This window comes from Haemorhous mexicanus, chromosome 14, assembly GCF_027477595.1.
Source record: "Haemorhous mexicanus isolate bHaeMex1 chromosome 14, bHaeMex1.pri, whole genome shotgun sequence".
Lineage (NCBI taxonomy): Eukaryota > Metazoa > Chordata > Aves > Passeriformes > Fringillidae > Haemorhous > Haemorhous mexicanus.
The window spans coordinates 15350815-15378263 of NC_082354.1; the positions used below are offsets into that span (position 1 = coordinate 15350815).

At 54.5% G+C, this 27449-nt stretch overlaps 1 protein-coding gene across 1 annotated transcript in view; it reads right to left on the reverse strand.

The window, feature by feature from the left end:
- Positions 1-27449, reverse strand: part of EFNB1 (ephrin B1) — a 48570-nt gene that overhangs the window by 14554 nt on the left and 6567 nt on the right. The window contains exon 2 of the mRNA XM_059858939.1: positions 5176-5453. Coding sequence (XP_059714922.1) covers positions 5176-5453 — 278 coding nt within the window. The remainder of the gene's footprint in view (positions 1-5175; positions 5454-27449) is intronic.

Sequence of the window (27449 nt, forward strand, 5' to 3'; positions counted from 1 at the left end):
CCGAAAAGGTCAGGAGGGAGGAGGAGAAGAGAAAAGAGGCAGAGGCTTAAGGGACAGGGCTCAACAAAATCACATTTACTGTGGTCACGCTCTTCAGACAAGCCTGCAAGACAAGGAACCGCGTGTTGTCTAAGGGCCATTATTTGGGTTTGACATGGCCAGGGCCCGGGGCTTTGAAGTCGGGAGCAGGACACCGTTAGAGCCGTTTGTGTCCAGCCACCGGCTCCCACGCAGCATCACCATCCCCTGCCAGCGGCTCCCAGTGGGATAGGAATGGGGATGGAGGAGTAAAGCCCCAAAACCAGATGGATGCCACCAGGCCGGCTCTGCTTGGCCCGGGTGTGTCGCAAGCCGGGCCCCTTTGGGTGAAGAATGAGGAAGCCACTTAATTGGAGTTTTATCAGCAGAAGTTCACAGCTCCCATCATGGCATCAAACGGCCCTTGGGCTTTCAACTCCCCTCCACCAAACAAGTTGTGGGAAGGAGCATGAGGAGCACATGAAAGTGGCCACATTCAAATGGCATCAGCAAAGAGCTGGCAGGCTGACAAAGCCCCCCCTGGCACAGCCCCCAGCCCAAGGAACCAGGGAGGGAATTATCAAATCCCAAGGAATGCAGGAAGGAGCACGAGTGGCTCTGCACACATGCACTGGCACAGGCTGAAGGCTTCCCAAACCAACGGAAGCTGGAGGAGCACAGCCAGAAAAGCGAGTATGGCAACGTGTCCCAAAAAAGCTCCTGAGGAGGAAGGATGCTCCTGGCAGCTGGCAGGGTATAGGTGACCCCCTTCCTCATGCTGAGCTGTAGGAAAACGCTGACGGAGCGTGGCCTGGGGACGAAGCCACATCGCAGCAGCAGCGTTGGTTTACAACAAATAACTCTTGCCAGGTTAAGACTAATTGCATCTAAAAACAGAAATGCAAGACAAGGGCTTTAACACAACACTCAGGGTAATAGATCCGCTCTCACTGCATCCCGCTGCCAAAAAGCGTTGGATTGGATTACGGACATTATTACATCAAAAATGGATTGAAGGGCTTAAGGACTCACAATAAACAGCAAATGCGTCGGATTTATGAGGAAATATCTACTAGGACCTTGCTTTTCCTTTAGCATTGTCATCAAACAAGGGCTTTGTGCTTTAAATAGGCTCACGGGACAGGTTGGACACTGAGGAAGAACACCTGGAAGAATATCTCAGCAGCACCACCACCACCACCACATCTGCAAACAGCTGCCTGGAGTGCACCCCGAGGCTGAGCAAGGTTTGCCTGGGGTGTCTACACCCCACTGAACACAGAGGGGCTGCCAGGACCACCATCAGCTCCAAAATCCAGAGAAGGAGCTGGGAACTATGGAAGTCCATTCAGTTCATCCCCTGCCATGAGAAGGGACACATTTCACTAAACCTGCTTGTTCCAAGCCCTATCCAACCCAGCCTTGAACACTTCCAGGTATGGGACATTCCAGGGATGGACTAGGTGACATTTAACAGTTCCTTCTAACCCAAACTATTCTTTGATTCTCTGATCCAGAACTCTGGGATAGCAGGGAGCCACTCCGGGAGCTCCTCCTCACATCACCTTGCTGCCAGGACACAGGGATTAATGGATCTCTATCCAGGCACCTCATTACCAGAGATAGTAAAACTGGAGCAAGTTCAAAGAAGAGCAGCAAATGCAATTAGGAGCTGGAGTGAATTAGGAGGGGAGGTGGAGGGAGCTGAACCTGCAGGGCTGGATAAGCCATGGTGGGGCTGGAGCTGCCCACGACATCCCGGGAGTGCAGGCACCAGGCAGGGGGGAGGCTATTCCAGTGGGAAGTATTTTGAAGGGAGGGGACAGGACACTGGGGTCAGGTAACCACACCAAGACACCAAAGGCAAGCAGGGAAACACCCAGGAGACCCAGGGACAGAAGCAACCACTGCACATCATGATATAAAACCCACAATTCCCAAATTCCCATCTCCTTCACCCTCTCAGCACTTCATTCGGGGGATGGTGCCCACGTCCTGATGGAGGCCCACATGCCCCCCCCAAGCCTCTGTCTCCAGTGTAGACATGCATGCAGATGCTGCTACATCTTGTTCATTATGGAAAGCCTTAAGAATAAGCATCATCTTTCCTTATTCATCTCCAGGAGCAAAGATGCTTTTAAGGAAAGCCTGGAGCTGATGTGGAGGGAGTCGGTGTGAGGCTCCACAGAGGATGGGGACAGGGAACAGCAGCTTTCAAAAGCCTTTTCATTGCTAAGCCGAGGGCTGGGGCCATGTCCCTCCATGATAAAAGTGTCCCTAAACAAGGCTTGGCATATCCAAAGCGATGGCAAGGAGCAGTCCTGAATAGAGGGACCCTGGGAAGCCCCCCAGCTCCGGTGAGGAGGTTTTCCAACTGCAGGGGAAGGTGGGGCATGAGTGGCACACGCCCTGCTCCCCTCAGCTTCAGCGTTGCTTCCCCGGCTTAGAAATGAAAAGAGAGAAAAAAACCCTTTTGTGTGTCCAGGCAAAGCTTCAGGAAAGGGAGGGGAGAAAAATTGGTGGGGGGAAAAAAAAAAGACAACATGTGGGTGGTCTGCTCAGGAGACTTTTGACTTTGTTTTTTTCGCTATTTTATTTCTTGGCAGAAAGAACTCCTGGGGCTGCACAGCAGAGGGTATGGCCAGATCACAGGAGCATCCTCAGCCCACCCAGGGGCCAAAGTTCAGCTGGCAACTCCCAGCTCCGAGGGGTTTCGCATCAAAGCTTGGAGGAGTCAAGAGAAATTAAAGTCAGAAACGGTCCAAGGCAGGGGCAGAGGGCACTGCCGGCCCCCTGAGGAGAGTGGAGGCATCCCACAGGGATGCTCCAAGAACCCCGCTCACTGCATCCCTATACAGCCTGAAACCGGGAACAAGAGGATATATAGGATTTTATATTTAAAAATGAGTTTAAAAGGCTCAGCCCAACATCCAACAGGACAAACTGCCGGCATTTCCCAACCTGGGCCATGCCATCTTTGCAAAATCCCGGCTGCGTGTCCCGTTGGATCCACAGCAAGCCAGAGCCAGTCACCTGCAGTGACCCAGGTGTACTGGCAGCCTTGGAGGGAAGCTGGCATTGGCTCAAAGCTGCGGGGGCCCCGCGGGAGCCGCGTCTGAAGTCGGCAATGCACCGGCAGCCGCTTGTGAAAGCACCTCCCAAAGCTCCGGGAGGTTGATTTTCACTTCAGTTTTTGTGTGAAATGCAAAACAGCTCCTTAAAATTTGGGTAATTCAGAGGCTGGTAAATCCTTCTGCCTCCACCTTCCTGATGGACTTGGTTACCATAAGAAAGATCCCATATTTCTTCTTCTCGGTGCTTTGTTCACCTCCTGAGCTTGTTTTGGGGAACCTATTTGTCTTTTAGCGCTCTTTGCAGCCTGAGAGTCTCAAGGGCTGTAGCTCAGAGGACCCCAATTTCAGCCCTCATTAGCTTGATGACCATGTCAGTGCTTGAACTTGACCCCCAAACACAGAGGAGCCACTGATCAAGTACTTCAAGATGCTTCACCGACCCAAGCCTGGCACTTTGGCTTCTCTTCCAAATTTTTGCCCACTGCAGGCAAAGCTTATATTCAATCAAGCTTTCCATCAGCTGAAGGATGGCAGAAGGGCTGAACTTTGCCATCCCAGAGCCACCAGGCTGGTGCAGCTGTGGTAAGGGAGATGGGAGCCTACATGGGAGTTGTGCCAGGGGTTTTGGCATCCCCAGCCCATCTGGGACATCTGGACTGGAACCAGGGTGTCCTGCCCACAATGGCTTCAAAGCTGATGCCTCTCAAGTGACATAGGACAGACATCCCCATGTCTGGACAGTGACAGTGACCATTGCTCTGGAAGAGCCTGGCCCTGCCACAGTGACTCAGCCCTGCAGAGCCCACAGTCGCTGCCAGCACTGAGCCAAGCTGGCTCTGCAGGTTGTGGTGCCAAGTCGTCCCTGCCGTCACCCCTCCTGTTAGGGAAACTTCCCTGGCTGACCATGCAGGAGCCACTTTGGCATCTCCATGGCCACACAGGTATCAGAGCCCCCTGCGAGCCTCTGTTACTAACCAGCAAAATTTGCCACGACAGAAGTGATGAGGGCTCAAGGCTGACCTGCCAGAGCCAGGCCCGGCTGCTTCCTCTTCATCAGGTTTATCCCAAATTATTCTGCAGCAAGATTCCAACAGCCCCAGACAGGCTCACTGCAGAGATCCAGACCACCAGCCTCACTACAGCACCACGCTACAGCACAGCCCCCCCCCCGTCTCCACTGCCCGCCATGGCCTTGCTTCCCCCTCCCAAAGATTCCAGGCTAAAAATACCCTGTTTCCAGCTGGGAACACACGGCTCCCACGGCCAGCAGCTCGCTCCCACACGGGCAGTGACCCCTGTGCCAGCCGCTCGCCGCAGAGCCCACAGCACACAGCGAGGGGAGCTGAGCCGCGGCCACCGTGCCCTTTGCAGTGCACCCAGCCAGGCAGGGACAGCCAGGCTGAGGAGGAGGGGAGGGGACAAAGAGAGAGCTGGCAGCACTGCCCAGACATGGCTGAGATCCCCCTCCATCCACACCAGAGCAGGCACAAGGGGATACGTTTCTGTGCAGCAATCCCCTGCATGCACAGACCACAGGCTCCAAGAAAATTCCAGCCTCCTCTCTCTCCCCTCCATAAAATGCCATGGTGCACCAAGACACAAACAGAACAAGCCAGTGTACAGAATTTTTCAGCCATCTCGATCATATCACATGCTGGACACCACCAGCATTTCCTCGTGCTGGGGCTGCTGCTCTTGGAGGCAACACCCAGGAATAAAGACAAGCATCATCATTCCTCTTTCTCCCCAGCCCCAAAGCAAAACCCTGCAACACTTCCAGCAAAGATGGCAGCAAAAAAAACTCCAGGCATGACAGCACTCCAGGGCCAACCCCAGATGGGGATGTGCTCCTGCTCCCAGTCATGAGTAGGGGAGGGGACACAGCACAGCAGCCAGATAGGGACTGGTGACCCACTCGGCCAGTGACACATTCCTCCCCCTGCTCCCATCCAGCGGGACATATTTTCCATCCGTGTCAGCTCTCTACACTGGCCAAGTCACACAAAAGCGCCTGGTGACACTCTCCAGGCGCCCGAGCCCTCCCGAGCCAGGGCTGGCAGCGAGGAAGAGGAGGGCGACTCACATGTGATGAAGTAATCCTGCTGCCTCTTGAATTCCAGGCCCATGTAGTTAGGGCTGAACTCCTGGAACTTGATGGTGAAGCGGATCTCCTGCTCAGGCCGGTTGCACGTCACCAGCACATTGGGGTCCATGACGGTGCTGCAGGCATCCGCCTGCTCCTTCCTCACCAGGTACAGCTTGTAGTACTCGTAAGGCTTGGACGGCTCCGCCTTGGGGCAGATAATGTCCAGTTTATCCCCAATCTCTGGGTAGATGACCAGCCCCTTCCCAGTCATGAACCTGGAAGAGAGGAAGTAAGAGGTTACCACGTGCTGGAGCAGAGGCCATACCAGCCCAGCCCACCCCACTCTGACAGCATTTTTGTGCTTCAGCTGCTCCCCCTCTGTAAGACAGGTTTTGACACCGAAAACGAGTTCTCCTCTTCCCTCACCAACTCAGCCTGTGCATGGAGCCAGCACAGGCTCCTGCTGACAAAATCAGGGCTGGCTTGGGTCAGTCCCGCTCGCCAGCCATGATAAGGGTGGGCATTTTTCCCGGCCCCAAGCCCGGCATCCAACTGGGAATGAGTCTTCCCACAAAGGGCTGGGAGACGCCACGTCTCTGCCCAACAGCCAGGCAAGGAGCTTCCTGCAGGGACAGGCAATAATTAGGCATAGGGAGAAGTCCTGACAATGGGGTGAAGGGAGGGATCCCGTCCACACCCCAGCTCCCTGAGGAATTCCTGTCCTTAAATGGAAGGGAAGGAAGCATCCTGCAGGACAACTTCTACTGAGCCAGGCTCAACAGCGTGCCCAGGAGCGTGGGAGGACCGGATGGAGAGGAGCAAGGAGGGAGGAAAGCTATTCGGGGCTGGAAGGCAGGGCATTGGGAAGGGTAGGAAGGCAAGATGCTGATAATTAACATTCGGATCTTGTTATGGTGGGGCAAGGCACTGATTAGGTTTCTTTTCAGTGTGAAGGAGAGGATTAGGGCAGCAAGGAGGGAAGCAGCAGATCATCTACTTTGATGTAGGCAACTAAACGCGTTCCTGATGGAAGATAAGGTGGGAATGGATTTTCCTGCAGAGTTATCTCTGCTGCAATTCCCTCACGTAATCTGGGCACGGCAAACGCAAAGTGAGCACTTTGCCAAGGCTTCACAGCCATGCTTCCCCTTCTGCCGTCGGACACAGCCCATCCCTGCACCAGCCCACCCCAGAGACTGGATGGGACTGAGATACCTTCTCCCCCAGCCAGCTGCTCTGGCTGGAGCTGCAGGCTCCATGAAAGGAAGATCAAACACACAAGACCAACCTGCTCTGTGGCTCCATGCAAGTCTTAGCAAGAAGCCACAGAGCTGGAACTAGCAGCAGGCCTTTGGCTGCAGGAGCCTAGCAGATCCACAGGCTGGGCTGCAGCAGGCAGGCGGAGCCGAAACCCACGCACCCCCAAGTGCCCTTGGCACAGGCTCTGGAGCTCAGTGCCAGCTGTAGTAGCAGGGCAGACATGCAGACATCATCTGCACCTCACTTGCAGCTTGCCAGGTCAGAGTAGCTTCTCAGGCACCCAGAGCACGGCACAGGGATGGCGGGCACAGCCCCATCACAGAGCTGGATTTAGAGGGGTTACGGATCCATCCTCCCTGCTTGGCTGCAACTCCACATCAGTTCCAGTAGTACCCAAAGCAGCACAATGGGGAAGCTGGGATCGTCCCAACCCCAGCACCAGTGGCACAGCAGCACCTCGGCCATGTGAAGTTGCAGGGAATTTTATACAAGCCATGATTCAGGCAGATGGTGACCAGGAGACAGTGAAAAACTTGTTCCCTGGAGGGTCTTTAGAGACGCAGGTGGGATGCAGAGCCTGCCTGCATCCCAGCACTGCCGTCAGGTGAGCCATGCTTTGCTTCACACTACCAAGTAGGTCACCTGGCCAGTGGCCAGCAGGCACTTCCAAAGGCTTGGGAGCGATAAAGGCTTCCCCACCCACGGCCGGAGCCCTGACGCAAGGCCGGAGCGGGAGCAGGAGGCAGGAGCAGCCCCTGTCCCTCCCTCCCCGCCCGGCCGCAGACACGCAGCGCAAGTGAACACTTGCATGGGTTCCCACCCCGAGAGGCAGCTGGATCCCACACTCCTTTCTCCACGGTTGGGCTGAGTCAGAGGCTTCCTGGCACAGGATTCTGGAGTGACTCAAGCTCCCTCCTCCAGCTCCTGCCAGCTCCCTCCTGCCCAGAAGATGCCAAACAGGAAGCCACAAACAAGTCAAGCAGATGTCTTGCACTGCCGGAGCAGGAGGAGAAGGCTCCTATCCACCCTCATCTCCATACCAGGAGGACCTATCACACCTCTGTGGCCAAAACCTTGGCCAACACCTGCAAACCAACCGGTCCCTGGGCCACCAGCCTGTTGGGATCAGGCCAAATGGATTTGTAAGCAGGGGAGGGGCCACGAAGTAACCGAGGGAGCTGAGAACCTCCCAGTACCACATCCTGCTGGCACCTCTTCATCTCAGGAACTTCAGGGAAAGGCCTACCTTAGGTTTATGTAAGGATAAAACAAGGAGGCAAATCCTCTCCATGAACACTCAGTCTCAGCTCCAGAAGCACACAGCTGCTGTCTGGGAATTAGCTCAGCATCTTCCAGATCCACACAAACATGGAGCAAGATAGAGCCACTTCTCTGTGCATGGAGCTTTTGCACTGCTCCCTCCAACTGCTGTTCCCCACCTGCACACAGACTGTTTTCCCTTTGTCCTCCAATTTTCCTGATTTTTTTCTCCTCCATTTCCCCTCTTCTCTATCAGCAGGGCCGTTTCCAGATGACAGCCTGGGCAGCACAGGAGAGGAAATAAACCTGAGGCATGTATCTCAAACCCCTCACACAGTTCTTCCAGCTTTCCACCATACAGAGAGACCTTATTTCCCCCAAAAATTCTGCTTTGTCACAAGAACAGCTTGTGATGATCGTCCTAGGGAAGACCAACAATAGCTACGCCAGAGGCTGGTTCTCTGGGAAATTCTCCTTTAAAATACACAGTGAAAAGCAACATTTATCACAAGAAAAGGAGAAGGAAAAAAGGTCCAAAAATTGTCACATGCTGCCTGAACATAGGATTTCAGCCAGTACTGGAGACAAGGTATTTTAGTTCCAAGGGATGGTTGAAGACAAAAAGGAATTACACTCTTGACTTGTCTTCACAAGGACATGTCTTCAGATTTATCTTAACCCGGAGGAGTGAACAGAGCAACTCTTAAATTAATAGGGAAATTTATCATGCCCTCAGAGCACCCACTGTAATTTCAGAGAGGGAAGGGGGAATCTGCTGTTCCTCTGGAAAATACAGCTTGATTTCCCTGTTTTAAGGTGGGAAGGGAAAAAAAAAAGAGAAAAACTACAACTTAGCTCAGCCTTAAGGCTTAAACAACACTCAGCATTAAGAATCACCCTCCTCTACCTTGCCCACGATGCAGGAGGAGGAGGATAATGGGTCCAACTTTATTCCTGCCCCATCCCTGAAGTGTCCAAGGCCAAGTTAGGTAGGCCTTGGAGCAACCTGGCATACTGGAAGGTGTCCTGTCTATGGCAGGGGGTGGAACTGGATGAGCTTTAAGGTTCCTTCCAACCCAAATTATTCTGGGATCCTGTGATTGGCACCATCACCAGTTCACAGGTAACATCCCAGCATCATTTCTCCTGGTGTCCAGGGGGGGGGAATGATTAACTATAGCCACTAAAGCTTAAAACAAGTTGGTTTTTTTTTTGCCAGCTGAGCAGGTGGAGAGGGCTTGCAGCTTCACCCCTTAAAGCCCCTGAGGTGATTTTTGGGTGGCATCCGTGGCTGCCCACCTGCAGAGCGAGGGGACCATCCCGGCCATCCCAGCCAGGCGTCCCCATCCCCAGCGCCTGCAGGCCCCCAGCTCCTGGCCCCGCAGGTTCCTTGGGAGCGATCAGGTGGCAGCATCCAATTTCCTCATTGTTTCAGGAGGTGTTTTCTGATGGGAAAGGTGAAAAGGGGATTTGTGAGCCTTGTAAACCGATTCCTCTGAGTTGGGTAAACAACGGGAGCTCTGTTGGCAGCAGGATGCCGGGATGCCGGAGCAGGGAGATGGGATTAAAGTGCAGCCTCTCCCGTGCCCTGAGTTGGGAGGCTGCTGGTGGGGCCCCCAACCCCTTGCAGAGCCCCCCTCACTTCCCCTTGGGGGTCCAAAATACAGGATCTGATGAAGTGACTGAGGGTTACAGGTGGGACATGCTGGAAGAGCCATGGACTCAGCCAGGGCCCAGTGTCACAGGCATCCTAGAGAGGGTTTGCTGGGACAGGAGGAAGAACACGAGCTAAGGAGGAAAACCAATTATAACTTGGTTTATAACCAGTATAACTCCTGATCTTGTTCTGTTTGGCCAGAACAAGATCAGGAGTTATACTGGGAATGATACCCCACTCCTCCACACAACGCTCCCATGCAGGCACCTCTCCTCCACGTGGCCACACATGGAGGAGAGATGGATGAACCAACATATTCCCAGCAATCCTGCAGACGCAAGTGTCCTGCAGATAAGTCATCTGGAACCTTAAAATCAAACAGTCTTTCAGCTCTTTGTTACGAAGACCAAAAAACGGCTTAAAAATACAATTTTTAAAAATAATAGGTTGACATATTTTCCAACTGCTCTCCCCCTGGATCCAGGCATTCCTTGCACCACATCAACCATGAAATCTCTGGGGCAGCATCACCTTTCCCCATGTCCACAGCAGACAATGCCCCTCACCTGATTTCAGGTTTGGCAGAAACAGAACATTTCCCAAGAACCTTCTCCTTGGAGAAGATGTTCTAACGCTGATGCTGACATACATATAAGATGACATATGCTAAATGCTGTTTGCTTCAAAGAAATCCAAAAATAACTGGATCTTACATGGAGGACGTGTACGTCTGGCAGGGAAGGTTGACACTGCCCAGGAAAGCGAGACCTGCAGGAGCTGGGAGGTTTTCCTGATGTCTGGGCAGCTGAAGCCCCATGTGCCCAGCACTCCACACCAACAGAGCATGCGAGTCCTTCCAGACGGATCACAGCTCCCACCCACCGGGAATCTCCTCAAGGAAGGGATGGGAAAGGGCCAGTTAAGAAGCCAAAGCTCCGTGTTCAAACTGGGTGTGGGATCCTGAAAAACACTCCTGAACCCTGCGATTTGTTGGTGCCCAGCCACACACAGATCCAATCCTGCCCGCTCTGCCTCACTCATCCAAGCTTCCCTGAGACACAGCTGCCATGCCCAGGCACTGGGGACTCTCTGCCACCAGCCAGAATAATCAGTCCTGTTCCCAGAGCTGTTTTCCAGACCTCGATGTCACAGAGCCACATCACACTCCTGCCATTGCAGGGTCCCTGCACAGCTCGTCCAAAGCTCCCTTGGTGACACCCAGCCACCTCTGCCCTTGCCTAAATCTGTATTTTCACAAAAAAAGATAATTGAGAGGCCAGTAGTAAAAACTGGAACCTAACTTAGATGAAGTGGGATGTCACAGGTCAAACAGCATTACCAGACAGGGACAACCACATGGTCCTCAGGGAGCTTGAGCTGAGAACATCAGTCACCCCCTGTCACGGGGACAGGTTCTCCTGCTGACACCAGGAGGTATCAGTGAGACAGAGCAGCCCCCATCCACCTCACTTCACCTCTGAAGAGTGGAGGACAATCAAACCAGAGGAATTACACCTAATCCCAAAGGCCCACCTGATCCCAGCACACCACCAACATCCACAGCCCCTCCCCAAAGTGGTGCCAGTACACAAAGGCACAGCCCCTTTCTCCTGTTTGACTCCCATTCAGCTCTTGGGAACAAAGATACTCCGTGGAAGGAAGTTAATTACAAGTGGAATGAAAAGGTTCCTCCCTCTGTATCTGTCGCCTTCTCACTCGTCCATCGCACCGCTCATCACCACAAGAGGGTAAATAGGAGCACACGAACCCCCACACTCTCAGATCCCACTCCTTTCATGTGCTCCTCTATTATTAGTCTCCTTTAGAAGAGCTTGCCATCTTTTTTCCCCCTGCTAATCTATGGATAATTATTTTCCTTGCCCTTCAGCAGCCCTCTTCTATTTCTGCTCTATCCTTTTGGAGCCGAGGTGGCCACACAGAGCCAGCAATTCCAGGTATCTGAAAGCAGCTCATATCTCCTCCACTCCTTTGGTCTCTGCTGTTCAAGGAGATATTTTTCACCTTCCAGCCCCTCCATCTCCTCACCATCCCTGGGAGAGGGATCGGCCTCTGCTGAGCCCCTCCCGGGGACGTCCCATCCAGTCCCCCTCCCAGATACACTCTAAGGCCCTTTTTTTTTCCTCATCTCGGGTTTAATGAGGCCCATTCAACCCTCCCAAAGACAAAAGGCCCTTCTCGTTTCCAAACGGATTTACACGACGCATCAGTGAGGCATAAACGGGTCTCCATGGCAACGTTCACCAACACCCCCCCCCCCCCCGAGCTCTGGGATGCCATTTTCCAACTATGCTGCTCCCCAAAACCCTTTTGTTGCTTCTCTGCCAGCCGGGAGACTCCTTGCAAGCTGCTAACTCCCCACCCCACACACCCGGGTGCCAGGGGTGACATTTTTGAGGTGACGCTACAAGATGCCCAAGCCAGGGTCCCCCAGGCACAGACGCCCCGGAAAGCTCTGCACTGTGACCCACTCCAGGTCATGGTCAAGCCAGGGTTGGGATTGAGAGGAAGGGATGGAAACACCAAGTGCAGGGGAAAACGAACCCAAACTGCCCCTCTCTGCCCAGAAAGGGGAGTGATACCCAAGGCAGCGTGGTCTGTCCATGCTCAAACACCAGTCCCAGATACATCTTGGCTCCCAGCACCACTCCACAGGGAAACAAGTGGCTCTCGGATTCCCATGGCTTTGGCAATGGCCAAGAGGCCACTCCAGTGCTTCACACAGAGGTCTGTCAAACAGGAGCCTCATGTTCAACACTGGACCATAACTCTCTCCAGGCAGCCTCAAACACTGAAGGTTGAGAGAGCACCTTGCTTACCCTGAGCAGTCGTGGAAGCAGGGAAGGTGAGATTCAGGGAATGTGGGATGCAGGGAATGTCTCACTGTAGCCCCCTGAGCTTTGCTCACATGTTGCAGTCACTGCCATAGCTCTGAAGACCAAGCCATTGCCCAACATCTGGGGAACACACCAGAGAGCCCACTTTTTCAGGAAAATACCCACCACTGCTGGGTTTCTCAAGCAGGAAGTCAGAAGCAGGATCCTGGTTTCAACTGAAAACCCATAGTTCGTGGACAGGTCTGCTTTCCCCTCCTGCAGTCCAGTTCTCCTACCACCAGCCAAGAGCAGAGGAGTGCTCCAGCCATCAGGATGCTGGGAGAACAGGTCAGCAGGCTTCAGGAAAGCTGGCATGGATGCTGTGGGATGTCAGCCACACCTCAGCACCCACAGCCAGTGGCTGCCACCACAGCTGGTGACATCCCTGGCCCCAGTGACTAAGCCCTCCTGTGCCACAGCAGGGCTGCAGGAAGGGCTTTCTCCCTGAGCTATCCCCATAATTACAGCATGGACAGGGAGAGTATTCAAGTGCCAGACTCTCCACCAGCCCCAAGGAGGATGACAGATCACCACCACCAAAGGCAGCACCCACAAAAGGAGAATATTCTCCTTTGTCCCATGGCGGGCTCGGCCAGGATGTATCCTGATGCCAGTCCATCACTTCCAGGAACAGCTGCTGACCACCCTCATGCCCCAAGGAAGAAGAAGAGAAGGGGGAGGAGAGGGAAGGCTCCCAGCCCTCACAGCAGCCGGGCCTGCCGGGAGCAGCCATGTGCTGCTCCATCCTCCCAAGTGCGGGCACACTCCATGCATTTAGACGCTGCACCCGAAATATCTCAGTGCAAACCTAGCGAGGGGGGGAAACAAAACCTGCTGCTAATTGAGGGATTTTGGAGTCGATTTAATTAGGGCCAGAGCACTGGCGCAGGCTGCTGCTGCCACCTGCAGCACTCTCCGCAGCCGCTGGCGTGGGCTCGGGGGACCCCAGGCTCCCGCCCACTCCCGCCTGGGGTCCAGACAGGGAATGAGGAACACCGGGAGTCCCACAGGCTCACCCCTGTCACACACCCAGCCCCCAAACCCGTTATTTCCCAGCACAATAAGCACCTCCAGCAGCGACGGAACCAAGGGCTTGGCCAAAAAATAAAGAGGAAGAAAAGCCATATTTTCTCCCTGGAGTCAGATCGTCCCGATCTCCCCTCGGAGGAATCAAGAGGGGCCGAGTTATCTAATTAATGCTGGCAGAAGCGGGAGGCCGAGAGCTGGGGGGCGGCGGCGGCCCACAAAGGCGGCGTGGGGAGCGGTCTCCCCGCCGCCGCCGCCGGCATCCCCCAGCAATGGGGCCCCACGCTGGGAGTGAGGTAAGAGGGGATTCAAAGGGGGGTTTGTCAGGGGTTTTGTTTTTGGAAACGGGGGAGGGGAAGGGGACAGGGCTTGACAAGAGCTGACAGACAACTGAACAAAACCATAAGGGCCATGAATGGCAACACGGCGCTTTAATTGGCGTAGGAATGGAGAGAGAAGTGAGACAATGAGGCTGGGCGGTGGCGGCAGTGGGCACTCACCTTCTCCTACCCGCACCCCAATACCTACCCCAACAGAAGTTGGCAGCTAGAGGCTGCACCGTGACCCCCATGCCAAAAAACACCACCTAAAACCCACAGGGAGAACACCGAAGCAGAACGACAGAGCCCAGCACACATCAGGCATCAAAAAACCCTGAAGGCACCAGGAGCGGCACAGTCCCAGCTCCGGGATGCTGCAGATATTAAATGATCCATTGGAAACAGCTCATGTTCCCGCTCGGCTCCGTGTGTTTTCCAGCTTCGGTTTGGCCACTCGTGCCCTGGCTACAGCCCCGCTCATCCGGAGGACGGGGGGCCGGGAGGGGGAGAGAGGGAGAGGCAGGTTAAAAGGGAACACGGTTGGATCAGCGGGGTTCCCACTCCTTCCCTGACCCCTCCGAAATAAAACGGAGGAGATTTCGTCTCCCGGTCCAAAGCAAAGAATTACTTTGGCAGGGGCTGCGGCGGCGGCCGGGCGCCCACTTGGAAGGGAAAGCAGCAGGAATATGCCCAAGGAACCCAAGACAAGCCCTCCCCGCCAAGCCCTGCTCATTCTCATGCAGATCAACCCCAGTTGGGACAGAACAGAGGCAAATTGCAGGCCCCCCTCCCCAGAGCAGTGCTGGGGGCACAAGGAAGGGCGGGTGGGGGGTTCAGCACATCAGACCTGACAGAAACCCTGGTGTTCTCCAAGATCCCCCCTCTTCCCACCTCTCACTTTTCAAGCTCAGTTGGAAAAAAAAGAAAAGAAAGCTAAGAGCCAAGAGCTGAAGTTACAGCTGGTAGTTGGGCCTTAAGAGAAAAGGAGCCCCTTCCTTCCTGAACCCCAGGAGCTGACACCCCACATAACCCTGCACCCCACAAACACAGTTTGCAGTCAGGAGTCTCAAAACACCCCATGGGACAGCAACAGAATGCTCCAGCTGCTGCATTCCAAGGGGTACAAGAGGGCTCCCCAAATCCCTCAGCTTCCCACTTCACTGGTCACCTCCAAAGCAAGGGAGAAGAGCCACCAGACTCCCCATTTTTCTGAGAAATACCAGAAAAATAAAATAAAGCCCACACATGTCCTGGGGAGTAGTAGAAACCACAAGGTCTCCTGGATTTCCCCTGGCTCCTAGAAGCCCCTCACTGTGTCCCAGGGTTCGGGTTTCCATCCCTGGAGATCCCACTGAGGGCTGGGAGACAGCTCCAGAGCACCCAACCAGGTCCCTGGGGCTCTGGCTCAGCCCAGGGATGCAATGCTGTGGTTTGAAGGATTAATCCCAATGTTAGGAACTGGGCAGGGAGGAGCAAACCCTGCGGAGGGTTCCCCATCCCAGCTGTGGGATGCCCTGCCCTGCCCTGACAGGTCTCCCGGGTTTCGCCAGCCCTGCCAGCCCCTGGTCCCAGGGGAGCAGCGTCACCCCCACCGCGCCGCCCTGACTCACTCCGGGCCCCTTTGATCCCCCGGCTCCCAGAGTGGCCAAACGAGTTCTGGCATTCCAGCTCTGGCTCCCGTCTAGATGCGCCATCTTCCCAGGCAGCTGCAAATCACCAGCCCTCAGCCCCGGTCATTACTGGGAACTTGTTCGGCTGCCACCAGCACTGGGGGTTATTAAGAGCTTCCCAACTCCCATCCCAACAGAGGCCATGTGCACATCTGCCCACAGCTGCCCAGCTAGAAGGGACCCTGATGACTATCCAGTTCCAGCCCTCCCATGGGCAGCGAAACTTTCCACCTGCTCCAAGCCCTGTCCAACCTGGCCTTGGACACTTCCAGGGATCTAGGGGCAGCCACAGCTTCTCTGGGCAATCTGTGCCAGGGCCTCTCCACCCTCACAGAGAAGAATTTCTTCCCAATATTCCATTTAATCCTGCCCTGTGGCAAGTGGGAAGCCATTCTCCCTTGCCCTGTCTCTCATCCAAAGTCCCTCTCCAGCTGTCCTAGAGGCCCTTTAAGTACTGGAAGGGGTTGGTTCCAAGGTCTCCCTGGAGCCTTCCTTTCTCCAGGCTGAAGCAGGTCACCCCATGCTCCTCACTCCCACACCAATCCCACCACTGGGGCTGGCTGCACTCAGCTGCCCCAGACCTTTGGCCCCGCTCCACGGGGGTGGATGGAGCTGGGTTGGGTCTGGGAGAAAAAGCTGAAGATGAGTCACAGGACCTCAGAAGTTCATTTGTTCTATCCTCTCTTGTCCTCCTGCACATAACTGAGCCATCACCAAAGCCTGGAGAGCCAGCTCGGCAGGGAAGCTAGATCCAGTCTCCTCCTCCAGTCCTGCTCTGGATGTCACTCAGCAGGGCAGAAACTGCCCCTTTCTCCCCAGAACCTGTTCCCAGTGCTGCCCACACCTCCTTTACTGTGAGGTCCTGTTCTGGAACAACAGCCCAAATTTTCTCCATATCTACACCATAAAGACCGTCCTAAAGGTTTCACCACTGGAAGGAGATGGGACACTCTTGTGCTCCCCCTCAGCAGCCCTTCCACTGCCCCCAGTTTACCCAGCTGAAGGCTGATGGGAAGAGCAGCAGCTGAGGGAGGGGCCAGGAGAGAGGCCAGCACAGCACAGGAGTGTCAGGTTTTAATCCCTCCTCCAGTACAAAGAGATCTGGCTTGTACTTGCTTTTATTTTTAGGCCAGATTTACATGTACAGCTGAACTTCAACATAAAACTTCCAGCTGGGTATGGGAGAGGAGAGGAACCAGAACCCAGCCAGAGATCTTGGGACTGGTGCTCCTTTCCATCTCCAAGGATGTCACCAGACTCTGCTGGGACGCAAGGCTCCCACTCCCAGAGGGAGCTTTCACAAGGCACTAAGCAAAGCTCATGTTTAAACCTAAAAATAACCCAGCCCTTGGGCCTGGGGAGGAGGAGGGCAGAGCACCCAGCCTGTCCCGCTCCAGCGCCAGCAGTTTCCAATTGCCTGCGGATGGGGAGTGTTCCCAATCCTCCCCCCAAGACGAAATCCTCCGCCTTGCCACCCACACTCATGGAAGAAAACTGACGAGAGCCGCAGGAGAGACCAAAGTCTCCCCCAGCCACATCCTGCCCCCCTGCTTTGCTGCCAGATGCGATCCCCCAGAGCCTTGCCCCAAGATCCCGCTAGCTCCAGCGTTCCCAGGAGTGCTCCTCGCCCCACTCAGTGTGTGCCACCAGGCTGGGGCCACGTCCCAGCCACGCCACCACGCTGGGAGCCTGACAGGGCTGATGCCACCAATCCAACCAGAGTTCATTCCAAGGCTGTTGTCTGTCTGTCCTGCTGAGGCACAGCCAGTCCCTAATCCCCAAAACAGAGCAATCCTCAAACCCACGGAGCTGTGAGAACAGAGACCAAACCCCACCTTGGAGCAATGGTTTTGGGGTGCCCCCTAGGAGAGGGGGTCCTTTAACCTGGCTTGGGAAAACCCCAAGTGAGCAGCACCAGTGCTGTTGTGGGTCCTCCCCTGCAGCCCCTGGCAGGACTCACCCACACAAATCCCTCACCAGACTCCAAATCTCCTCCCCGACCCTCAGCTCCCCTATCCTGCCCTGCAGCTGCCAGCCCCTGGCAGGATTCAACCCACAGACCCCTCGCTGAACCACAAATCTCTTCCCTGATCTCCAGCTCCTCCATCCCTTTCCTGCTTCCCTTTCCCAGAAAAGCCCTTCATGGGACTCTAGCTTCCAACTATCCCACTTCACTCCAACTCCCTCAATCCATTTACATCTTTCTTTGCCTGTAAGGTGTTTTTTTCTTTGCCTTTCTCTTTTTTTAACTTATTAAGGAGAAAGTTCAAACAGTTGGCAGTGTCTGCGACGCACTAATTTGGAACTTAGTGCGGTGTCGACATTGCATTAAGTATTTCTGTCAACCGTGAGGACACACCATGTCTGTGTAAGAAATTACACCAGCAATTATAGCTAAAGAGGCATGTAAAATTTAAAAAAAAAAAAATTAATGTATTCAGAAATGATAACTGACATTCTTATTAGGATTAATCTAATTTTAGTAGACTCATTTATATCCTGCCTCTGGATAAAAAATGAGTTTCAATTTTAAAACCTGGATAAAAAGTGGCATTTTTTAAAAAAGTACTTTTAGAAGTCACCCTGCATGATTAAGCGGGATGATAATGCGAGGAAGCTTAACAAAAAGCTGTGCCATTAAAGGAGATATTTGTTAAACAAAACAGAAGCAGAGATATTTATCAAGCCCAGCAGATTATTCCAGGGTAAGTCTGGACCTGGCACTGCTGGATGTTGCTTGCGGTCGCAAGTTAATGGAGAGAAAATTGGGAATGGCAGATAACGGGGAAGGGGCAGGAGTTTTGGCGGGTGCATCCTGCACCAGCAAGCCAGGGAAGGGCAGTACTGAGGAGAGCCATCCATAGCCTGGATGAGGCAATGCCCCACTGGACACAGACAGGCATAAAGCAAAGCACAGGAGTCACTCACAGAGCGGGAAGAAAAACCCCGAAAGATAAGTCAGTTCACATATCCAAAAAGAAAGAACACAAGAACCAAGGTCCTCCCCGAGGTTTGCCAAACACCAAGTGGCACTTGGTCAATTCCAGCATGGCCCAGGCTGCCTCCATGGCACTGCCTTAGATGGGCTGCTGGTACAAAATGTCCTCCTGGCCTCAAGCTCTGGTGCAGGCATAGTTTAACTCCATGGCAATGGGTGCCTTGATTGACAAAGGTTCTGGTAGGGCACAGGAGTGTCTCTTCTCCCTGTATGCCAGCCCACCACACACTTCCTGCTACATCCATTTCCAGCAACAACTCACCAACCCACAAATCTCCTCATCCATCAAACCAGCCAGCCCAGATGAGGAACCAGCCAAGAGGCCTCCTCCAGGCTCACCTGGAGGAGCTCCATGTCCCCACATCCACATCCCCTGTGTGTCGACCACCACATCCCGTGGGACAGTGATGAGATCCCAGCCATCCCATGGGACAGGACATGGAGGCAGGAGGGCACAGGTAGTCTGCAAAGCTAGGATGGGATCCGTGGCACCCACAGGGCTGGGCTCCCTCCTCACATCCACATCCCCCCATTACAAGGGAATTAAGCACAGAAGCAAAGCACCAAAAGATTTAAGAATATGTGGAAGGAGTCAAAAGCCGATGAGAAAAAAAAAATCCCAGGCTGATTATTTTATTTTCTCTTGACAGTTTGAGCCACAATGGCCAATAAATCCCAATTACGGATTTTAAAAATGCTTCCTGCAGACACTTAGACCATCAAGGCAATTCTGGGCTCCCATAACTCTTGGTTTATGATGGTCATACATGTCAGTTTTCCACAGAGCCCAGCATTTCAATAAAATGACCATAAACCTAGATTAGAGATTAAAGGACTGACTCAGAAGTTGTCAGAGGAAGAAGCAAGTTCCCCTGCAATTGGTTTGCCATTTTTACCGACCAACAGTTTGGCTTTTTGATGGGTTTATGCCAGCAGTAAATTTTGGGCTGCTGACAGCTCGGTGTGCGAGACAAGTGAAGGCAGCAGCAGGGAGGTGCAGGGAGGACATGAGCCCAGGCCCGGGCTCAGGCAACAAGGCCGAGATGAGAAGTGACAGGGCTCCTCCGGGGCTCCCCAGCACCGGCATGGAACACGGATGCCAGCTCCAACCGACCTTCCTGGCCCCCCCTCCCAGCCCCCCAACCTGTCAGACTTCTCTCCAGGGAGCAGCTCTGTCCTTGTTTCTCCTCCTCCCACCTTGGCAGGGTCAGGAGTTGCCAGCACATGGGAAGGTGACTGCCCAAGGGCTCCCCACTGCCAGCACAGGGGAAGGTGACCCCCTGAGGGGTCCCCGTGGCCAGGCAAGACCAGGGACCCTGTGCATGATGCAGTGGGAAGCATCCCCGGGCCCCCCACCAGCAGCTGCCTCTCTCCTCAGCAGCAGCAACAGCTCAAGGGAGACGCCTTTGAAAGGATAAACGGCAGGCGTTTGTTGTGCTCCCGTTTCCTGGATGAATGCGCTGCTTCCTTTTACTAAGTGCTCTCTTAGGAGAAGGAAAAGGGAAAAATAAAACAGCAGCAGAAAGGAAGGAGGATGACTCACGGTGAGGCCACATCTCCACCGACACGCGAGAGCTGCGAGACGGTGCCAAGGACAAAGGATGGGATCAAAAGCATGGGAGAGGATCAAACACGCGCCCTCTCCGGGGAGGAGGAAGGTTTCAGGGAGCTGCCCGGGGGGGAGGAAGGTGGGATGGAGCCGGGCCCTCCCAGCCGCCCATGGGCTGCAAGCAGCCATCTCCCTTTCCTGAGCTTCAGCCACTGCTTTCACCATCTGAACAGGAGCTCCGGTTGCTGGAGTTCAGTTAAGACACGCACACAGGGCTCCACACCAGGACATGGGCAGTGATGGGGACGGAGAGCACCAGGAGGAACCGTGGCTGCACTCAACGGGAGGTGAAAAAATGCCCTTTTCCTGAGGAAATGAAAGAGCTGAGCCCGGAGCTCAGCGCGCCGAAGGGGGCCGGTGCCCTTTCTACCGGTGTCTCTCAAAGTCTATCAAAAAGTCCCATTTACATCAAAATGCCCTTCCAGACATGCTTCGATTTTACTTTTCCCCTTTCATCTCCATCCCCCTCCCGCCCCACCTCGCAGCCCCATTGTCCTCGCAGCACCAGGAGCGGGCCGAGCGCGCTGCCAGCGGGAAAGGAACAGGAGAGAAAGAAAAGAGCTGGAAACTAAGAGAGAAGCCGGAATCGCTCCTGGTCCCGCTCCAGCGGGAGCTGTGACCCCATCTCCTCCCGCCTGCTGCTTGGCAGCCGCCCCGGGGGACAGCGCTGGCCGTGTCCCCTCCGCGGGGACGGGGACTCGCTGCCCCAGCCTCCGCTGTCACCCGGGGCTCTGCTCTGGCTCCGGTGGCCACAGACGGTTTCAGTGAGCTTCAACAAAAGCCCCGAGCAAAGGCTGCAGGAGCCACCATCCTGCTCCACTGTCCCCGGCTGAGCAGCACTGCACACCCTGCTCCCAGCACCGAGGACACTGGTGGCACTGGAAAACCCCGACAGAGCACTCTGGGCTTGGTCATGACTGCACATCTCAACTGGCAATGAAGTGGATCGAGCATAAATGCTTCACTCTGCAGATGAGTCTTTAAAATGCCAGAGGAGCTGGAACACTTCCACAAGTGCCAGTGCCAGACTCTGCTCTGCCCCAGCCCTGTCCCACCTGTCCTCCTCCAGCAATTTGGATTTACTGAGCTGTTTCCTTACCCAGCCCTGGCCCCAGCAGTGCCACATCCTTCCCTCACTTTTCCAAGCCCCTTAAAAGCAGAACTGCTTTCCCCAGCCTGTGGATGGACACGCAAGCTCAAGACTGAAATCTGCTCCAGGTTCCAAGTGCAAATGAGGTTTAAGTGCAGTTTAACCCAGTAAAGCCCAGCACTAGCAGTGCACAATCCCAATGCCGTTCACCAGGCTCTGTCCACCTTGCCTGACACAGAGTTTTTCCAGTCCTCCCGTCCTATTGTCAGCGTCTATTTTTAACCCCCAGCATTACTTCTCCCTGCGTGACTTCAGACACTCTCTGGGGACGAGGTGGAATTGCTGAGCTGGTTCCAGGCAAAGTGACTCAACTCTCACCTTCAGAAGCCACACAGGAATCAGAGGAGAAGTAAATTTTCCTCCATTCACATTTTCCTTTCTCTTTCCCTCCAAGCTCTGTCTGAGGAAAGCTGCAGGGAGGTAAAGCCTGTGTCCATCAACAAGAATGGCAATGCCATTTTCCTCCCTTTTCCTCCCTTTTATAATCAGCTGAATTTACCTTGGGAAAAATCCTGCATCAACTGCTGGTATATACAAAGGCTAGAATGGTAACATTAACACAGGTGTTATGAGTGGAGTTCTGAGCTGCCAGGCACAGGGAATTTCATGGAGAGAGGCACTGTCCTGGCAGAAGTGAGGGAGATGCATTCCCCTTGCGGGGCCCTGGGCCGAGCGCCGATGCCGACGCTTCATTGCTCCCTTTGCGCTGGTCTTGCCGGCGCCGCAGAGCAGTAATTAAGGAGAAGGTCAGCAGCGAAGCCCTTCAAGAATCTGTCCCTTCAGGGGAGTATCCAAACAACCCCACCATTTGCTACCTTCTAATTCCTAAAGCGCACAAGCCCAACGCCAATCCAACGCCAACCCAACACCAAGCACTCGGAGATGCCTCACGGAATGAGGGATGTGTGTGCTGCGTCAGCCAGATGTTGACATTATTTGGCATTAAGAGCCAATAAATAATCATTAATGCTGCTGCAGCAACCAGGCTCTCTGCAAGAAAGCCCAGATGCCAAAAATGCCGTGTTTATGGCACAAAGGGAGGCAGGATCCGGGAGAGCCGCCTGCCGCGCACAATGCAGCCGGCGCTGCCAATTCCAGTGCACATCCCATTCCCTCAGCATTCGGCATTCCTCCTGAAGCCCCAGCTCAGGGGCTGGCAGAACTGGGATAGCCCCTGCGAGCCAACCTGCTTCCACAGTCACACAGGATCACAGTGGCCACCAGAAGCTTGGGTGACATCAGGCATCGCTGCATTCCGAGCTGTCTGACAATGCTCCAGCCAGCCCTGTTTTTTGGGATGACTCCCTGGTTTCACTCACTGGAGCTGGCAGGACGCTGGAACACACACAGCCCCGGAGACAAGGGGAGGCAGCATCTGGAAGCAATTATCCCAGCACTCTTGTATCTGTCACCCACTCCTTTTGTAAGGAACTATTCCCAGTATCAGCAATCTCTCTGTCATAAACCAGGAAAGGGATTTTATCCCTCATCCCAATGCTTTCCCGATGGAAATCAGGGAGGGCAAGGTTCCTCCTGCCACGTCACAGAAGAACTGGGCACAGCAGGGACAGGCACCTGTAGACACCTTCAGGAAGAAGCCCACTCAGATAAGGAATACAATAATTTCTCTCCTTTGCCTATGCCCTGGTATGATACTGCACCACTTTCAACACTATACTTCTGAGTTTGACGCCCCAAAAATCTTCAACTGTTTTACAGGCATGGATGAACTTTTGGGAGCTCTGTGGGATGGTCCCCATGCCTCCAACGCATCCCGTGCAATTCCATCCTCAAACCATGTGCTTCATCCAAAACCAACACGCCTCCAGCCTCAAACCATGTGTTTCCATCCTCAACCCACGTGCCTCCATCCTCGGAGAGAAAAAACAAGGAGGAACAGGCCTTGTCTAGGAGAGCAGAAGCCAGGAGGATCCCACAACCCTTCCCCACCACCCTGAACAACCCCTCCCCAGGCTAGGTAGTCCCTGCATTCTCCTTGGCATTGTCCTCATCTCACACGACACTCAGGGACAACATGTAGCTTGCATCTCAAAAGGAAAACCCAGCCAAGAAAGGCTGGCCGATGGGCACCAGGGCTTTTTCAGCTGGCTGGCACATCCAGAAAATACCCAGCACCTCAAACAGGGGCACCTCCGCCCACCTTCCTGAGCCCACAAACTCCACATGCAGCAGAGGGAGGTGGCTCACGAAGACTTTCATGCCTCTCTTGGATGTTATGAAACCAGGCAGGGAGCATGAAACTGCCTGCCGTGGGTGGGAGCACCCAGGGCTATATGGAGAGCCCAGAGGATTCCTCTGTGGTCTGAGAAAGCACGTGGCTCCCCCGCCCCGCACACACCCTCGCAGGGTGGGTTTTCCTCCTGGAGAGACTGGGTGAGCACAAATACCCAGCACAGCCCCACATGAAGGGGGTAATTAGGGAACAGTACCCAGAGCTCACCAAGTCAGATCAAAAGCAGAATCGAGCATTAAACCTCACCAGGATCAGGAGCTGCCCCTGGGAATGGACTCCTGTAGAACCGCCCCCCCCACCCCCCCCCCCCCAAATCCCTGCATCCCAGAACTACTCACTGCAGGTAGGGAATGCCAAGCCAAGAGAACACAAGCAGGCTTTCCTCCATCCCCTACTCCCAGCAAGTCTTCCTGTAGCTCAGGGAAATGAAATAAAAAGGAGGAAACTAGGAAAAAGCTCTTCTACTGCCATTAAATGAGCAGCAAGCATGAAGCTCAAAGGATACAGCAGTGGGAGAGGGCTGGGGGTTCAGGAAGCACCCTCTTCTCCCTTTCCCCTCCTTCCACTGCTTTGCCAGGATGTTGCTGCCTCAATTATTTCAGTAATTAGTTGAGCCCAGGCATGGCTAATGGGGGGCAGGGGAAGAGGGGCACAGGGAAAAGGGATTGCAGGAGAAAGGGGGCACAAACCAGCTGGGATGCACAGCCAGATCTCAGCCTCACAAAATTTCCATGAAAGAAGAATAATACAAATCTTAAACCCAAACACAGCTGAAAGGGAAATTCCAGCTGCCTCCAGCCCTTCACACCTCCAAGCGCCTTCCCGAAACCCCAATCCAGCCAGGCCTCCTTGGCCCAGTGAGAGGGAAGGGGGCTGTGCATCCCCAATGGCACTGGGACAGCCTTTCCCACCTCCTGGGGAAGCATCTCCTTCTCCTTCTCCTTCTCCGCCTCCTCCTCCTCCTCCTCACATGCTGCGAAGGAAGCTGGGAACAATGGGATGCACCAGTGCCAGCTCCAGCAGGGATGGACATTCATGGACCACCCACCTACTGACCAGGGACAAGGGACAGGCTGGGAGGGACAGCCTGGGGCAGGGGGCACAGGCAGCTGCCAAGACGCCCCCCTTGCTTGGTGTGAGGAGCAGCTCCCTGTCCTGGTGACATGGGGGGACACAAGAGGGACACAGGGAATTCAGCAACTGCAGTCTGTGGTCACTGAGGGAGGGGCTGTGCAGAGCTTCCCCATCTTCCCCCACCCCAGCTCTTCCCACAGGAGAGGGGCTGCTGGCTGAGCCATGGGCCAGACCTTCCCTTACAAAAATAACATTTCATATTTTTTTTTTAATTTCTTCTTTTGAAATAATTGACTAATTGGCTGAGTCCCAGGTCTGTGCTGGGAGTGGATCCCAGGTCTGCTCTTGCATAAAGCGTTTATTAAAGACATCACAGGAGGACAGGAGAGGAGAGGAGGGGGGCCAGGCAGAGCCCGGCAGGCCGGGGCGGTGCCCAGAGCACGCTGGAAATTTCCCATCGCACCCAGAGGGAGGAAGCCCAAAAATTAATCCTGATCATCCCCCGCAGCACAGCTCTGCCCTGAGCAGGGCCTGACTCAGCCGGGATGGGCATCACCCGAGGCAGGCATCACCCAGGACAGGCAGCACCCAGGGAGGGCACCCCAGTCCCAGCACCCTCAGAGTGGGGCTGTGAGTACGTGAAAGGGAAGGGGTCCCTCTTCTCTCTTCCCTTTAATCCCCAGCCCCAAAGCAGAGCCCTTTCAGGGGAAAGTGTAATGCAATACCTGGAAAATTTCTCCCACCCGTTCCCCGCTGTCGGCTGCCAAATTTAAAACATATTTGCTGCCTGGCCTTGAAGAAACGTAACCTGTTGCCCAATTCCAACACGTTCATTCTTTGGGGGGGCAACGAAAAAATTCACAGAGCCGCTGGTGGCTCCTCTGCTTACACCCCACAGCCCTCGGGGCTGGGAGCTGCCAAAAAGCTGCCTGGGAGCCTCCGCCAGCAAACACCGCAACGCCAGGAAGAACAGGAGGGAGGGAGCCCTTGCACAGCAAGAGGTTTTTCAGTCAATGTCCACGAGCCCTGAGAATCAGCTGAGGGTGCCACCAGACAAAAGCCCTTGGAATATGCAATATTGAGGGCAGTACAAAACTCTGGAGCATGCGGAATAGGCAGGGACCTGCAGGGAGAGAATCCCCACTCTGAAGTGGAGCCATCCCATCTCCCGTCACAAGTGGAGAATTGAGGGAGCAGGTGGATGCACACGCAGCCCCATCTCTCATCCCACCACCCCAGCTCCTCACCAGGAGGAATTTTCTGGCAGGCCAGGGTTTCAAGGGGAGGCTGGAGCAGTGGGAAGGCACAATGTGTTTAGCAGACTGAGCGATCCAACAGGGCCCATTAAAGGAAACAATTTGTAATACAATAATTATTATGTCGTTTCTCTGGCCTCTTTCCTAAGCCTCCCTTTAAACAGTTTGAGGCTTGAGGGGCCTCTAGAAGCAGAAATCTGTGGGGCTGAGGGTGCTCCAATGTCTACATGTGCCAGAATGAGGAAAATGGGATGGACATATAGAACAGAGACGCTTGAAGCTCTCCATGCAAAGGGAGCTCATCCTGGTTTGCTTACAATCCTTGAGGAACACAGGGAACAAAGAGGAACTGCTGCTCCCCAAGTGCAGGGTACCATCAGCAGATAAGGGCTCTCTCTGGGAACACCACTGGATGTGGATCCATACTTGCTCCAACCTGGAGCGAGGCTGGGCCCCGTGGCCACTCCAGCTCGGCTTTTCTGCTCTGAAGTTCTCGGCCACACATCTGAAGAAAGCGGCAGTAGTGAACAACAGAGCGAGAGCAAGCAACACAAATCCCCAGGATAATGAGCCCGGAGGAGGGAGACGGTGGGCTCTGTCTGAGGAGGGAGCAGTGCTTTTATTGGAGAGGCCTAAAAGGGCTATAAATCCTCAGATTCAAAGGCGAACTCAAGCTCTTTCAAGTCGGAGGAAGGCCTGGGATGTGTCAGCTGGGAGGACTAACCACGCCGCGTCCCCTGCTGAAGTGGCCTCTTCAGCAAAGCCGCGGAGCAGCCCGGGATATTACACCCAGATCCTTTCCATATGCTCCCGGCCGGCCGCAGGCAGGGCACGATGGCATCCCTGCCGGCACCGGGAACCGCCTGAACCCCCACACAGGAACACCGGCCACCCTGCCTTAATGAGGGTGCCTCTGTGCCCGTTCCCCTTCCAAACCCCACTGAGGATTTGCCCCCTGAAATCCCAGTGGGAGTAGGGGGCTGCATCCCTCCCTCTCGCGTTTGGCTGTGATACTACAGCAAGCCCAGACAAAGAGCGCAGAGCCCAGCACCAGCACATCCCTGCATCCCTCCACATCCCGAGGCTGCCAGCCCTGCCTGCCAACCCGCACACCAGGCCGTGCTCCCACATTTCAGAAATCCATTAAAAGGGAAAAATCGGTGGCAAAAAGGAGACGGCGCCGAGCCTCAGCCCTGCGCGAGCAACCGCAGACGCTGCCCAGCCTAATAAGAAGGAAAACATGGACACATTCTGGGATCAATGGGAATGGTGTAAGGGGGTTTATAACTCATAAGCCATAAAAAGGCACTTTGCTTTTCCCAAAGTATCTATTCAGAAGAGTTGGGATGGCAAAAGCCAGGCAGTGCAGCTGGTACACAGGGCTGGGCTCATCCTGGTAGGATGCCGGGGCAAGGAAAGGGACTGCTGGTAAGTGGGATGTTCCTGTCCCATCACCAGCAGTGACACAAGCCTGGGTGCCACCAAAACTAGCCAGGACCCCCAACTAGGGAGGGCACTAACACCAGGGCTTTGAACTTCCCACACTCCAAACACCAGCCTGAAGGTGCTGGGACAGAAGGAGCTGGGACAGCTTGTGCAGTGTCTCCCAAGTATCCCAGCCTGGCACCAGCAAGGGCCAATCCATGTTAAACCAGGTGACTCCAGGCTTCTCACCATAGCCCAGCCCCAGCCCAGCACCAGCAAGGGCCAATCCATGTTAAACCAGGTGACTCCAGGCTTCTCACCATAGCCCAGCCCCAGCCCAGCCTCAGCAGACATGACACATGTGGATCTCTGTGCAGGCACAGCACCACAGAGGGATAGAGCCTGTGAAAAACACCAA